The sequence below is a fragment of the Sceloporus occidentalis genome, unplaced genomic scaffold (assembly GCF_023333645.1).
Source record: "Sceloporus occidentalis isolate IW3139 unplaced genomic scaffold, rSceOcc1.0.p SCAF_4, whole genome shotgun sequence".
NCBI lineage: Eukaryota > Metazoa > Chordata > Lepidosauria > Squamata > Phrynosomatidae > Sceloporus > Sceloporus occidentalis.
In genome coordinates, this window is record NW_028316984.1 from 2289583 (window position 1) to 2306230 (window position 16648).

Consider the following 16648-nt stretch of genomic DNA (forward strand, 5'->3'; position numbering starts at 1 on the left):
CTGAATCACTTTGGAATGTACAACTGGTATGTCAGATATTAATCATGTTAGCCCATTTTTGAAAGAGCACTGTCAAATTTCCCACTAAGTTTTCATGAAGACACACAGCAGCAACAACGTATGGTAAAATCTATGTCTTCACTAACTAGAGCTGGCCTCCCTATTAATAGTTTACAAGTGGGATGTGCAACACAATATTGAACTGTTAAGTGTTCCTCTTCAGCCATACTCTCCGAAATGATACTTCTTTCCTCTCGCACCTGGCTTTCTGTTCCCTACTCAACCATCAACTGACATTCCATGCCCACTGAGCTTGCTCAGTCCTCACTGTGCTGAAGGGCACACCAAGCAAAGACACCCAAGGACTCCTCCCAATACACTGTTTTTTTTTTTAAATTTGCCTAAGCCTGCTGAAACACCCCTCTTGTACATAGATGGTTCTGTTTTGCCTCCATAGAGATTTCCACTGCTTGAGACTCACTCGTCCTGTCTCTGGGTGGCACAGCAACAATGCTTTGTTTGGATGAACCTCCATGCTGCACCAACCATAAAAAGGATGGTCCTCATACAGGAACAGGCATTGCATACTTCCTCAACTGCACCAGAGCAGCAGCTCTCATGAGAAGGTGGTGCTGTGGCTACCTAGCTAGTAATCTGTACCAGTGCATGGCTGGCTTTTTAACCCTGGCAACTAATAGGTAGCCTCCTGGTCAAGCTAGCTTTGCTCCCCTTCAACTTTAAGGTGAAGGTGAAAGCTCTTAGACTCTCAGTCCAGGCTCCCACCACTTTGCAGATCTTTCCTTGCAAGATGCTCATATCATGAGCCCAAGTGAAGAACTTTCTCAGCTTCCCTTCCAGCTACATAGAAAGATATCTTGTCAGTTGGCTACTTACACATCACCCAAAAAAGACATTGTATACAAAAGAGAGAATGAGAGACAGAGAGAAAACACACAAGCCGGCACATCTGAATTTACTAATTTAGATTTCTTGATGCAAATCTAGAAATAATTACAGTAGGCCCTCCACAATCATGAGAGTTCAGGGTGCAAGGGTGCCTTCTGGTAGCCAGTTAAAGGGACGGATGGGTGGGGCAAGAGGTGCAGGAATGTGTGTTTGGTCCTCTTCTTCCTCTGCCCTCATGCCCCTTTAACAGCTGCCTGGTGAAAGGCAGCTATCCATCCTGAAAAGGAGCATGGGGAATCAATCCTCCTCCCCTTTCCAGGATGGATAGTTGGCTGGGGAAAGGCAGCTATACGGCCAGGAAAGGGGCAGGCTTGGCGTGTGCATCCTTCCTGGCTGCTCACTTCCTCCTGGTTTTCCCAAGAGGAAAAGCCCGGGAGGGAGAAGGAGGAGGAGTGCGAATGCAGGTGGCCTTGTCCTTGCAAATAATCAAAACTGCGAGTGTCAAAAAAGCCGTGAATGTTGAGGGACAATTGTACTATAATTTAAAGTGAAACACAGTACATTTCTCCAAGCTGTGACCAGTTGACTTGTGTGTCTGCTCAACTTACCCTCCAGGTATCACATGTGAATGGATAATTTCAAAGTCCATTCTGTCCTTTATTATGGTTTTTAATACTGTATCTGAAATACACTTGGACTGGATAGTCCTTCATATAAACTGCCTTCTATAAAATATGCTGATCTATCTTTGTTCTAAGGGAGGACAAATATTGTAAAGAGGACCTGTTGAGCAGCTTCCTAAGTGCAGGAATTCATCCCTCCAGATTGGAAACAGAGTGTAACAGAGATGGAGACAGTTATGGCCAACATGTGTAAGCCATAATGAAATAAACACAGCTGCTTTGGTTTTTCTTAAGTGCTGAAGATGCTAGGAAAGATAGTTTTCCTTCAGGGGTCACTAATTTGGTTGTTAGCTTTAATTAGAATTAAAGATTATAACAAGTTTTAAAAGAGAATTATTTCAGTATATCCCCACAATGAGTTTTGCTTCAGATGTACAATAGACAGTAATACACTGGTGCTGGTTTTCAAAATTTATGGTTTTTTAATGTGTTTTAGTATTTTTAACTGTTTTAACATGTACTAAGTGCTTTTTATAGCATTTTATTCTTTTAATGTTTTAATATTGTACTAGTTAAATCTACTTTAACATGCACTTTTTAAAAATTGTACTGTTTTAATTTGTAAGCCGCTTTGTGTCTCAATTTTGGGTGGAAAAGCGGGATAATAATAATAATTCCATTCACAGTATGCAAAATGTCACCCATAGAGAGCTCCAAATTGCAAAATAAACCACTCACTACATTTTTAAACATTAAATCGGTTAATGTAAACATTGGCTGAGTAACTGAACAGGACTGATGAAGTGGTAGGCAAGAAATGCTCTGTCATAAAGACTCACTTGCTGAAAACACTGAAGTTCTGACAAGCTGATGCCTGCTGAGTTGGAAGTAAAATCAAAAGGAGAAAGATAGGTACATTTTTATGACTTTGCTGCCTCTTGCAGCAAAACCAATGAATACACTGATATAGTTTTAAAAGTAATACATCAAGACTGTACCTTAAGCTGATTATTAAAAGCATCCATTTCTGAGAGCTTGGAAGCCGTCTCTTTTTCTAGTGCATCTAGTTGCTCCCTAAGTCTTTGGCATATTTCTTCTTTCTCTGAAGACTTTTTGTGTACTGAATTAAGGTCTGTTTCTGCAAATAAAAGATAAAATATTTAATATGTACATTTAATTATAAACCAGTCAATTAATTTTGTTCATCACTTATACATCCTTTTGCAAAAATACTACGTTTTACATTCCAACTCATTAACTCCTGCAACCATCACATCATTTATCTTTTAAAGAGACTTTGGACTAAAAGCTAGAGACTTGGCCAAAGACAATCAATCAGTCCATGAAAGAAGAGGGATTCCAGCCTATGGTTTAGTCCAATACAAGTGAAGGGGCCCTAAGTGAAAAACATTATTCAACCCAAGGGTTACATTGATTTTTGTGAACCATATTTGCCCAGAGCCTGTTTGCACAGGGACATATATGTGTATGAGTGCATGGATGCATGCGTATGTGCATGTGCGCACGCACACACACACACACACACAAAATACATGCAAACAGTTCCTCTATTATACTTCTCCTGTTGGGACGTTTTTCTCTTGTAAGACTGTCAATGAATACTTATCTTCAATTATAGGCTGATCAGAGATTTTCCCTGCTTCCCTGAAAATGGACACCAGAAAACAATATTTTGCCTTCTTCTATGTGACACCCCTTTGACTATTTAAAGTATGCCTTCCACTGATCTCTTTTCTAAAATAAAGACATTAACTTCTCAATTCACTGTTGCATTTTCCTGTAACGCTTAAGATGATGGGAAAATGTTCTTTGAAATATATATGATAGTGCTGCAAGTAAAACACACAATGCATTTAATAGATATCAGTAGCCTCTTTCCTGTGTTAATGTTGATTTGTTATTTATCATCCAAACCCAGACTTTTCTACATTCAAATTACCCTTAACCTGACAATTCAGCCTTATGTACCTTTTAATTACCCACTTTGCTCTTCTCATATCCCTGTAATTATAAATCCAGCCCATTATGGTACTTTCTCTCTCTCAACATATTACATTTTCCCTTCCTACCCTCTCAGCACTCCTTATGCTTCACTCCACTGAATAAAAGAAAAACCGAGAAAGAGAAAACAATCTTTAGTAGATACATACTAGAAGAGTTGTCAAGTTGCATATGATTTATTTTCTCATTTAGCTGCTGTTTTTCAGGAATTAAACGGATCAACTTATTCTGATGTTCCTGCAGAATTGGAAGAAAATTTTAAAAAGTTTAAAGGAGTAATTTCTACGTGGCATCACCAAGCCAACTGTATAATGCAATTTAAGTAATTATGCTGAGACATTTTGCATGACAGCTCCCTTCTTGCCAACAAAAATGGTGTGTGCATGTTTGAATGTGTGTATGTATGGGTACTCTAAAGCATATTTCCGATGTGCAAACTCATTTTCTTTGGTACCAAAATTACAGAAGGCATGCTGACTGATACATTTGGAGTCTGTGCTCTCTAATATTTGTTCATCACGAACGTAAGTTTGTTCTGTGCTTCCTAAATTCTGTAAAAGTAATTACAGACCTCCAGATCTTTTAACCAGAACAAGGAAACAATTTACTTGAACACTCACATACTAATTACCGTATATACTCGACTATAAGTTGACCTCATGTATAAGTTGGGGGCAATATTTAGGGCCAAAATTATGGATTTTGCTATGACCCATGAATAAGTCAAGGGTAAAACCTAGGGACATATAGCAAAGGATCTATGAAGCAAAGAAAAACAATGTCAAAAACTTACAAAATTCCAGCAGATATAACTCTTTGTGCTTACTCTTAAGGCTGGATGGATCAGAGAATAGAGGGGGCCAGTGCTTCCAAGACAGATCATACTCCTGCTTTTCATCAGGGGATGGTTCCTTCTTTTAAATATGAGTTAAGATACAGTAATTACATTGACCCATAGATAGTTGAGTTGGGGGTTTGGGGTCAATTTTTGACCAGAATTTTTAGACTTATACATGAGTATGTACAGTACATACAGTTCAAAAACAACAAGATACAAAAATACTCCTGTGTAACATGTTGGAAGTACAGTAATGCTTAGCAATGAAGAGTCAAGAATCCCTCAGAGTAGGCAGTAGTAATAGGGCTAAATACTTTTAGTGATCCCTGTGGCCTCACAGAGGGACCAGGATAGGTAGACCACCTATCCTGGTCCCTCTGGCCTGTTACAGACTGCCAAAATAAAGCTGCTTCGGATCTCTTTGGAGGTATGCTGTTTAAATGATGCATGCATCCTAAGAATGCGGAAACTGCACCAAAGCTGCACTCCAGTGCTAAGGAATGGAGTGTGGCTTTGGCGCGACCTCCAGACTCCTAGGACCCATGCATCATTTAAATAGCATACCTCTAAAGAGACCCGAAGCAGCTTTATTTTGGCAGTCTGTAACAGGCCTCTGTGATCTAAACTGTTACTCTCAGGAGTTTCCCCACCTCTCCTCTCTCAGCTCTTCCCTAGAATGAAACTGGAACCTCTAAGTTTTACCGTCAGCCCATCCATGGGTCATGGCCCCAAAACCTGACCTTGACTTATACACGAGGTCGACTTATAGTTGAGTATATACGGTTTCCCTTTACTACTGCTAGATTAGAATACATATATGTTGGCAGTATTACAAAGTTGATGTTACAAGAAGGGAAGCTTAGTGGTGAAGTTAATGGAATATGTATTGGTTACAAAAGGAAAAATAATTGTCTGGATGAGTAATGAACAGATGTGTGGGGGAGAAAGTGATACTGACATTCACCAAAGCCAGTCTCATGGGAGGCCTGAAAGAAAAGTGTGGCATGGGAAACAGTGAGAGTGAATGTGGGAATCTTCTGGTTTATGAGTGAATTGGAAAAAAGCCTGTGGACCTACAGGCTGGGTGCACTGCCTACTATATGCTGTTAACAAAAGTCATGCTGGTTACTGAAATAAATTTTTGCTTTTGAAACACAGAAGATTGGTTTACTGAACTGAAGGAGGTGGGTGGATCCTAAAAGTCAGTATTACTTCCCTTGATCTAGACACTATATTCCTATTGATGCAGCCTAAAATCACATTGGCTTTTCTAGTTGTCACATCACACTGGTGATTCACATTCAGCCTCAGTCCACTAAGACTCCTTGATCCTTTTCTCATGCACTGCTGTCAAGCCAAGTATCTATCACCCATTCTATACCTGTACATTTCATTTTTACTGCTCAAGTGTAGTGTGCTATATTTCTCTCTGTTTAAATTACCTGAAGCTGTTCCTGTAGTTCCTTGATTTCAATAATTTCCAAATCACATTTCTTTTCCAAAAGATCCAGATCATTTTTTCGATTTTGCTTTCTAATTCGCACATCTTTCAATCTTCCAGAAATCTGCTGGTGTTTGTCACTCTACCGAGAAAAACATCTGAAACATCATACATCTAATCTGATAATATAAAGGCATTTCTCTTATATGTAATTGTATTGTAATATGTAAATACAACCCTCCAAACAGAAACTGAACCAAGACTACATAATATTGGTTTAAAAAAAAGGATTTCTAGTCTCTCTCTCTTGTTCTCTTTTGCCATTCTTCAGAATGCTCAAACAGAAATTTAATATCTCTTTGGCTGGAGATATGTGGTCGTGATAGGTAGTGGTGGTTATCCTGATGTGTGGCAACGAGGCAGGCTTCATACACACCCTTTGGTTCCCTGAGCTGAATCAGGTCCTCAAAAAAGCAGAAATATGTGCTGGGAGCCCCAAAGATGCTGTTTCTAGTTTGACCCTCAGTTGACAGACTTCTAAAAGTCAGAAGACAAAACTAGTGACTTATGGCTTAAATAGACAGTGATTTTTCAGAAACAAAGGGAAACAAATTTCCCTTTGGTGCTACAGCAGTGCAAATCTCACTCCAGTAGTTACAGTATAATAACTGTAGAACAGTAAGGGTGAAGCAGGGAACATACTTGCTGTAGTGGCATATGCCTAGTTCCCTTTTAAAAATACTTATATTCTGCAAGGGAAGAAATTTACTTAGAAATGTCTGGCTGCCGGGGGTGGGGTGGGGGAATGAAAAGGTAAGCTTCCATTTCTTCCCACACTTTAACAGATTCACTTTCTGCTGAAATGAGTAACTTTCCCACACAGCACCCCTTAAAATACTTGCAGGTGGCTAATATATACTCTCTTATAACTTTCCCTCAAACTTTCTAACTTTCTCTACTTCTTGTTGTTCGCAAAGCTTGGTTTCCAGACCCTTCAGATTGTTTTGTTACCCTCCTCTGGATACATTCCAACTTGCTGAGATTTTTTTTGAAACTGTGGTGCCCAGAAATGGATGCAATATCCATGTGAGGCTAACCAGAATAGAATAGAGTAGTGTCTTTATACTTCATTTCATCTGGACATTGCAACTCTGTTGAGTCTGTCCAGAATTCAGTAATCTTTTTGTTGCTCCACTACACTGCTGAATCATGTTTAATTGGTGTTCTACTAAGACCCCTAGTTTCTTTCTGCACATACTGCAACCAAGGAAGCTATCACTCATCCTATATATGTGCAGCTGTTCTTTTCTTGTCTAATCCTTCTTGAAATTCATTGTTTGTATTGTATCAGATATCCAATAAAAGTAATCTTGAATTTGATTTCTGTCATCTGTTAGCTACTCCTTCCAGTTTGGTATCATCTGCAAATTTATCATCTCCTCCACTCTTTGATGCACATTATCTACAAAGAAGTTATATACTCCTGGGCCCAGGACAAAACTCAGTGGCACCAGACTTGTCACTTCTTTTTCGGGGTCTCTTCTGCTGCCACATTTTGTTTTGTTTTGTTATTCAGGTTGAATGGACACAATGGCACACAATCATAGCTTCATTAAAAGGTTAATTTTTCCACTGATTTTAATAGACATCTCTTATTTTTGTCCATGGGGATATTTAAACATAGCTTCATAGTTTGAGCAAGGATATGAGTTATCAAGACAATAATTCTGTCTAGCCTTTATTTATCATTGTAAACCTCAAAGTAACCCCAAATCCACTGATGCTTTGTACCTCTCTCTTGGGCATTGCTTTGGCTATGTAACAGAGAGAACAGTATAAAATTTAAATTACTCTACATAATGAAAAGTGGGACCCTCTAGCAAAGTGTTCAGGATCTTAACTGCCCCATTACTTTCCTCTTTTCTCATTTCCTATGCCCCCCACCATTGCCGCCACCATTATAATTGTACACCTACAAACCCTGCCAGCTTGTCCTTACCTCTCCCTTGTACAGACTGGCCCTATTGTTGCTGTTTTTTATCTTAAGCAAAAGCATTTACAGCCTGAACAACAAAAGTAGAGGAAGTGATGATATAGTGCTTAGACAAATATCTAAGATTTATTTCTAATAAAAGTGTGGGCAAAATACATTTATAAAATACAGTTATACTGCCACATGGAAAACCTTGCACATATGGGAAAATACTCTAGCTGTGTGAAACCTTAGTTCAGAACTGTAGTTCCATTTGCCCCCTGTAGCATATGACTTACCAATGCATCTAAATCAAGATTAAGACTCTTCTTCTTAGAGGCCAGCTTGACAATTTCTTCTTGTTCTCTGTTACGCTGATTAAGAAGATCTTGACGCCGAATCCTCTCCCATTCTAGGCGCCGTTGCCGTTCAAGTTCTTGCTTTGCTGCCTAAAAGTTAATATGTATTCATAAATGCCCTGCTATCTTTGAGCAGTTCACATTAAAGCATAGAAACCATACAATATAAAAATATAAGACAAAATAAAAATATAAAATAAAGTTTAAAACAACAAGAGATTAAAACCAAAGTAAAAACCAGCACCAGTAAGGAACTAAAAAACAAAACAGAACACTACAGTTGGCCCTCCACATTTGTGGCGGAGGATTTGATTACTTGCAGATTTGATTAATATGATCTCTCTAGGAATCTCTAGGTTCTCCAGCGCAACTCTGCCAGAGGTTTATCATACAGTTGTGCTGGAGAACCTAGAAGATCTTAGACAAAACACCTCTAGGCATCCAGCATGATCTATAATCAACGTGAGGCAGATGTTGACCACAGACTTGCATTGGAGGACCTGGAGATTCCTAGAGAGGTGTGCTGTTAGGTAAAAAGAATAGTGCTTTTTTATTTGCAGTTTTCCCACATTCACGGGAGTCCTTCATCCCCAACCCCAGCAAATATGGAGGGACCACTGTAATCATTTTTACACACTGAACAAATAAAGGGCCTGGGAAACTAAAGAGGTTTGCACTTTGTGATGGAAGAAAGCACCAGGCAAGCCTTTTTCTTGGAAGAGCCTCTCACTAAATGAAATACCACTCTCTCATCTGGCTGTGTACCTGGAGAAACTTCTACAGACAGAACTCTTATTGACAATGAATTTTGATGGAATATACTTGTATATGGCAGCAAATTATTTACTAAATTTTCCAGTGGGTGTCCTTGCACTCTATTTGCCATGAACACAAGAGACAAAACAATAGTCTAAGGCTTACTCCAGCATTGGTTGACATCTTTATTATGGCGGTTTACAGACCGCCCTTTTGGGGCGGCCTGTACCCACCCCTTTCCCTGATGGATCGGGGCCTCAGCTGCCACAGCAGCAGCCCTGAGGCCCCGATCCGCCACTTTTCCAGGCCGCGGGAAGCTTCAAGCCCCAAGGACACCCCGACACAACGAGGAAAGGGAGAAAGGGGCCGCTTGGCCCCTTTCTCCTTTATGTCGCTGGTGCAGCCATGTAAAGGCTGCGCCAGCGACACAAAACCCAGAAGGAGCTCCAAAATGGAACTCATTCTGGCCCCACGGAAAGGGCGCCAGGACGTCACGTCCCGCCACTCCGTTTGGAGGTGGTGTGACCATGACATCCTAATGGCGGCACCCATGTAGAAGGCGCCACCATTTTGTACGTACTCTGTATGTACTATGGTTGGGGGCGTCTGAAAGAGACGCCCCCGGGCAACCCTAGTACGTACAGAGTACGTACTAAAAGGCTCATTTGTAAAGGGCCTATGTTAGAGACACAGCACTTAGAGACAGCAGTCATCAACAGCATCTGAGAGGGAACCCTCTCCTTGAGTCTAGAACAACTGGGACTGCAATTTTTCAGTGAATCTGCCATCAACTGTGAGACATCAATTACAGTTCAGAGAATGCTGATGGAGATGCTGTTGTTTAAGTACTAGACTCTTTCCTCCCCTTTTCTAACTGAATAGGACCTAAACTCTTAGCAAGTCTGTGATTATTTTGATTTTTTTGGTAATAATCTACTAGATTGATTTTACTGATGCTTAAAATATTTTGAAGTGTCACCCTGAACAAAGTAATATAAAATGTCAGAGATCATTACAATAAAGGAAAAATAAGAGGAATACCTGGACATTCTTTTGTATTCATTTAAAAATAAAAATTGGATATATTTTTGTAAACACTTTATTTTACATTCTCAGAACCTTAAAAACCTCTAACACATTATTCACAAAATTCAGAATTAACAAGATTTATTTATTGAATTTACATCCCACCTTTCTCCTGAAAATGGGATTAAGGATGGCTCAGTATCACAATTATATCTTTCATGCTGGATTATTAATGCAACTAACGGACAGCAAGTACTTTTCCTGTCCCCAACAAGTTTTTAAAAATAGCTTAAAGACACTGAAAAAAAATCTCACAATTTCCCTGATACTATTAATCAGTATCACACCTCCTGTCATAGAGCCAAGGAATTCCTACAATAACTTTAATCAGGATCAGGAAAGAGATAATCTCTTTTCATGGTATTCCACACATACAAGTATCAGGATAGGGTTAGAAAAATACTTTTTGGGTTGTAATTTTCAGAATCCAGCAGTCACAAATCACAGTATTACATGTAAACACATGTTATAATATCAGAATCATTTGCCATGCAAATATAATGCTATCTAATTTTGTGAGAATGAAGTTACCCCAAACGCTTTGGTAATGATACTATAGCCTTCATTTTCATGTCTTACTCCTACCATTTTCAATTTCTATTATTTTGAAATACCAGTGATGGGTCTCTTCCTAGTTTTATATGTACCCACAGTCTGAGTTGGAGATAACCACAAATTAGAGACCAATTGAAGGCTTCAGCAGCAGTATTTTTATTAGTATGCATTTTACCTCTGCCACTTCTTCCAAGTATACTTTTTAAAAGTAGAGATAGGTGATTTTTTTTTCTTCAGCTCAAAACTGAAATTGGTTGGGAACTATAAGTGGCAGTAAAAAACTAAACTAAAAATATATATTTTTAAAAAATTCTCCAAGAAATGAATGCTCACTTGCAATTATTGACCTGGACACATGCATGCACTTGCAGTCAGGTAGTGCAATTTAATAGCAACAGGATGTTCAGCCAGAAGTTGGGATTTTTAAATCCACCAGGTTCATACATTTATAATTTTGCTATTCTTCCAATTTGACTGTTCACTGTAGGTACACAGGTATGTCCTGGTTGTTTGGTATGCCAATTTAAAAAAATTATTGGTCAACAAATTCTCAAAATAGTTGATTTGTTATCCAAGGGGCAGGTTTTTGTTCCCTCCACCACAATGAACTATTAGGTTCAGGACAAATCCCCTTCTCTAAAGCCATGCTTATGACTGTCAAAGGCTTTCATCATTTTTTGTGAGTTTTTGGGCTATGTGGCCATGTTCTAGAAGAGTTTATTCCTGACTTTTCACCAGCACGAAACATCAGGAATAAACTCTTCTAGAACATGGCCACATAGCCCCAAAACCCCACAAAAAACACACTTATGGCTGTTTTTGTTTTGTTTTTAAAAAGATACTAAGATGATACATGCCCTATCCCTTAACTGCTGAAATCAAAGCTAAAGTAACCATAAATCCCAATTTCTCAGTTATCAGGCCCACAATCAGACCACTAAGGTAATCTTATCTAACTATGTATACTTGTAAAGGTCTTTATATATCCAAGCAAATAGCATAATCACAATGACAAATTTGCCACAGATTTAATAGACCACCACTGAGAAGACTAACCTCTCGCCTTTCAATTTCTTTCCTCCTTTCTTCTTCCCTTTGCTTTTCTAGCTCACGCTGTTTTTCCAAGTGCCTTTCTAGTTCTAGCTGCTTCTTTCGCTCCTGCTCCTGTAGCTCTCTTTCTCTTCGCTCTTTCTCTTCTCTTTCTCTCTGAGCTTTACGTTCCAACTCCCGCTGCTGCTGTTCCAAGAGAACTTGACGTCGTTTCTCAAGCTCCATGTTCCCTCTTTCATAGTTTGCTTTCCTCTTATCCTCAAATGTAACTAAATTAAAGAAAAGCAAACAACAGCAGCAAAAATTGATCAAACACAGGTTCTCCTTTCAAGAATAGACCATGGTTAACAGATAAAAATTGGTTGCAATAACTAAAAGCTCAGTAAGCAAAGAAGGACATGTGAAGACTAGCTGGATAAAAATCAGTGCTGTTTTTTAAAATGAGTAACAGGATTATAAAAATGTAAATTGGATTTTTGTTTTAAAAACCATGGACAAACTACATTTCTCACTTGACACTCTTGTAGAAGTAACTGTTAAAATAAGATCAGATTAGAGACATGCCACCTAAACATGTACTTTAATGTCTCACAAAAATGAATTAATGGCTCTGTCACAGTCATGCTTGCACATATTAAAGTACCTCCAATCAAACATGAGCATTTTTACAAGTTTTTGACTTGAGGAAATACCTCTAGTTTGTAAAGCACTGAACAGTAATTACTAATTCTGGCTTAAGTTTTAGACTCTGTTTTTCAGCAAACTAAAGTTATGTGATGGGGAAAAGGCACAGGCTGGGTGAGACTATGTCCACTGGAGTGGAACTGGGTCATACAAGGCAGAGAAGGCAGTTAAGTCAGAGAGGCAACACAGAAAAAGAGAACAGAAGAATCCTCACACTCTGCCACTCTTTAAGCAACTTTTCATTCTTTACATAAAAGAATACCATTGTTACCTGGAGCTTTTTGGGGAGGTTCTTCTTCTTGCATTCTCTGGTATGTTGGCAGAACACAATTAATTTTTTCAACACTTTTTCCACTTCTGGAGAGAAGAAACAGTGTATTTGTTTTTTTACATTTTAGATCATTTAGTATTTACAGTACAATTTTAGTAACATGTCACCTTGTGTTATGCACCTCAAAGAAGGTGGCACTAACTCAGGAGGGAGAGTTAATGGGAGAGGTTGCCCAGCTTTGGCCATATCAGTTAAGTGCATAGCTAATATGAACTCTTCTGCTCTCAGCTGCCCATTACAATCAATGTCAGCAAGCGACCTAGGAAAGACAGAAAAATGACATGTTAAAAAAGTTGAGGGAATAAGGGGCAGCAATATCTGTCGCAGTACAATGTCATTCAGTGGATATACTATCAAATGGACCAATTTTGGGGGAAAATAATACATGTCTCAGACCAATATATTAAGCTCTGTATGCAGTGGAGGATATCTGTCTGGAAGAACTAGGGATATGATCCAGACATGCTTTATCATTTTACATTGCACTCATTTTACTAGAGAATTAAACACATGCTTAACTCTCCTATGTGGTAAAATGTTATTATTAAGCTTTTCCTTGAGAATGTAAACCTTTCACTTTCTCCCCCTATCTTCATTTGTCTACATTCTAAATAAATGCAAAACTGAAACAGTATAAAAAACTGAAATAAATATAATAATATATTTTCCATCACAAATCTGTACTCTAAGAATACATGCAACATTAACAACACTATATTATTGAATACATAGTAAGGATATTTATATTTGCAGTATGTTATCTAGTGATTCTTTAGAAACTATCCTTCATTTGTTAACATTTTCATTCTATTATAAAATACCACAAAAATATCAGGGTCTTATCAATCCATGAGTAAACTTACCAAATAGTAGCTAACTGGGTCTGGGATAGGTTTGATTGCAGAAGGGCATTTTTTGCCTGAAATCCTTAGTAAATCAAATATTAAATTTACTAAGTATGTTAATATCAAAATCTAGTTAGACCAATATAAAAATAAAGCAACTAGCTGATTTGTTTTAACTTCAAATCTTATCCAAAGAGATCTGTCCCTGCAAAGATACGCTCATATCATTTACAGTCCTGTACTCTGAATTTAATTCCCACTTCAATCAATGGGACATACTCCTAGACAAATGAGTATAGGTTTGCAACCCAATTTACAATCATGAAAATCCACAGACATACAAATACGTTTGAACTGAACATCTAAAATACAGTTCCACATCCCTATCTAGGCATGATGAACGACTAGCTCATTTGGAGGAAGTTATTTATTACACAATATATAATAAAGGTTTTGTTATAGCAATTCCTTTTCTTTAAAATTATAACCCTCTTAGAGCTTTTTGCATAAGGTATCAAAATCTGCATAATTTCATATCCAAGGATGACACTTCCCTTTCATTCCACAAGACACACCCTTTTACAAGTCTCTCCCCACCTGGTATTCTCCAAAACATATTGGAAGTTCACTACAACTGAGCCAGAATTGTGATTTGTTGTACTGCTAGGGAAGGAGTAGTCCTATCAGGAAGGCATTGGGTTGGAAGGGTTAATTTCCAAGATACATGAAGGAATTCCCTTGCAGGATGAATAATCAGATACTCTCAAGATACTGTATAGTCAATCTTGATATCTACCCTTCACAGTAATACTTTTCTTTGGGAAATCTAGGTTTGCCTCTGAGCAAGATTGGAGTCTGCCTTATTATAAAACTCCAAGTGTCTCTGCACCTGCAAGTTACTTGGCAATTCTTAGGATTTATGTTCCTGATGGTAAGGACTTCATTAATTAATTGTATGTTTAATTTTATGTTCATGGCAGTCAACCATTTCTGATCTTCTTTTTGCTTAGTTATTGAAGAAATGTATTCACTTGGAAACAACAAGAAATTTTAGTTTGATCAACTGGAAGGTTAATTTTATTCATGCATTAGACCTCTTGGAATACAGGTGCTACAAGATCCCTTTGTATTTTGGAATACAGGTTAGCCTAGCTCTCATGATCATTAAAGGAAACTCTGAAAAGGGCCCTATTCTTCTCCATAAGAGGAAAATTATGATCTTCCCACAGTACAAGTTTGGACATAATATTTTCTGGTTGTGGCAGTGAATAAGCCTAAATAGACAAATTGTGTCTTGCAACCTGTTTTGCCCCATGCTCAGACATACGCAAATTCCATTTTCCATTATTATTAATATGTTTCACCAGTAAGTAAAACTAGGAAGGTGTATATGAATATGTTTTCTCTTAAAATAGCAATAACAACTACATTTTTATACCGCTTATCAGTGCACTTAAGCATTTCCTAAGCGGTTTACAATGTGTAAGCTAACTGCTCCCAACAACCTGGGTACTCATTTTAGCAACCTCGGAAGGATGCAAGCCTGAGTCGAGCTTGAGCCCTTGGCTGGTACTGAATTTGCAACTTTGCAGTTTGTGAGTGAGTGGCTGCACTACAGGCATTTAACCACTGCACCACCAGGACTCAGCTTACAAGGACTGAAAAAGAGTTAATTCTTTTTAAACAGAGTCTTGTAAAAACTTAAATTTAACACTAACCTGACAGATATCCACTCATTCCTTTATCAAGGCTATTAAATTTTTGCCTGTATTTTAATCTGGAAGCCTGAGGAACTGCCCAATCTGAAGATCCAGTCTTCGGTGAATTCCCAGTTAGTGAGGTAGTAGAAGAAGAATTTGAACTGCAATAAGCAAACAAGCCCATGTTTTAAAGCAAACTAGTATAATATGAAGCAACATTCAAACTGCACATTATTACTTTGTTTTTGTGAAGCAACAGGTTAACACATTAAATATGTGAATATAATGACTTCTGTATTTCCAAGTTGTAAACACATTCTTTTTATTGAAACTACAGTGGAACCTCACCTTATGCGGGGGGATCCGTTCCAGACTCCCCGCATGTAAAGCGAATTTCGTCTATGCTGGAGCCCCATTCATTTGAATGGATCTCGAGAGCGCGGTGATGCGGGAGCGTGTGGGGCACCATGGGCACGCTGCCCCTTATGCACCGCACGCTCTCATGCAGCTTGAGCACATACACTCAAATCGCATATAACGTGGGCACACTGTACTTAGATTGCAAGAGCAAAAAAAGATGATTCCATTGAAAAAGTATAATTCTGTAACTGAGAAATAACTTGTGCTTTAATATCCATACCTACTAGATCCTAAATCAATCAGGGACTGTGTCTTCTGAATATTGGCACCACCAAATCCTCCCATCATGGGACTATATGAACTGGAATGAGGCAAAGCTAAAATAAGAGAAAAATGGATGTTAATAGTAAATTAACAGCCCTCAATGAGATTTAGTATGCCAACCCTTATGTTAATTCCATTATTTCACCTTGGACTACCAATAGGATTTCTATTTGCAACAGAATATTAATTTCGAAGAAAGAAAGGACTTAAAGTGGAGACAATGGTATCTTAATTTCTGGAGATTTTTCAGACTAGTTAATTCCCCCCTTCAGACTTAGGGCCTGAACAGACAGACCAAAATAAAGCTGCTTCGGGTCACTTTGGAGGTATGCTGTTTAAATTTAAAGACTGGAGGGCAGCTTTAGCACAGTCATTTGAACAGCATACCTTCAAAGTGACCCGAAACAGCTTTATTTTGGTCTGTCTGTTCGGGCCCTCAGTAACCAAATATAGAGATGATATACTTACTTGAAGACCATGATATGGGTAATGGTTGAAGAAGGCTAGATGTTCCATTTGGCAAGGATGATGTGCTGACAGACGGCAGCAGGGGAGCAGGAATAACCAAGGGTGGGATGGAAGTTACAGAAGCAAAAGATGACATGGGAGCTAATGGTGCAATTGTTGGAACAGATGCTGGAACAGACAGGTTCGGCATACTTCCCATGCCTGAAAGAAGAATTCAATAGTCAGGCTTCTCATTGGTGGCCCCCACAGTATGGAACTCTCTAGAGTTGCAACTAGACTCATTTGTGTCACATTTAAGAGGATTCTTAAAACTCTCCCTGGAATTTTA

The 16648-nt window shown here is 38.5% G+C and overlaps 1 protein-coding gene across 5 annotated transcripts in view; it reads right to left on the reverse strand.

Annotated features, from left to right (window-relative positions):
* LOC149313418 (intersectin-2-like) overlaps positions 1–16648 on the reverse strand; it is a 116012-nt gene that overhangs the window by 71718 nt on the left and 27646 nt on the right. For 4 of the 5 annotated variants that reach the window (XM_089519078.1, XM_089519075.1, XM_089519077.1 and 1 more), the window contains 11 exons: positions 16321–16521; positions 15809–15905; positions 15187–15329; positions 13487–13550; positions 12745–12882; positions 12564–12649; positions 11615–11877; positions 8102–8251; positions 5832–5972; positions 3701–3788; positions 2528–2667 (listed from right to left, as the gene is read on the reverse strand). In XM_089519078.1, the coding sequence (XP_089375204.1) occupies positions 2528–2667; positions 3701–3788; positions 5832–5972; positions 8102–8251; positions 11615–11877; positions 12564–12649; positions 12745–12882; positions 13487–13550; positions 15187–15329; positions 15809–15905; positions 16321–16521 (1511 nt within the window). Of the gene's footprint in view, positions 1–2527; positions 2668–3700; positions 3789–5831; positions 5973–8101; positions 8252–11614; positions 11878–12563; positions 12650–12730; positions 12883–13486; positions 13551–15186; positions 15330–15808; positions 15906–16320; positions 16522–16648 lie in introns of all 5 variants that reach the window. The other variant, XM_089519079.1, reaches the window with a different exon arrangement.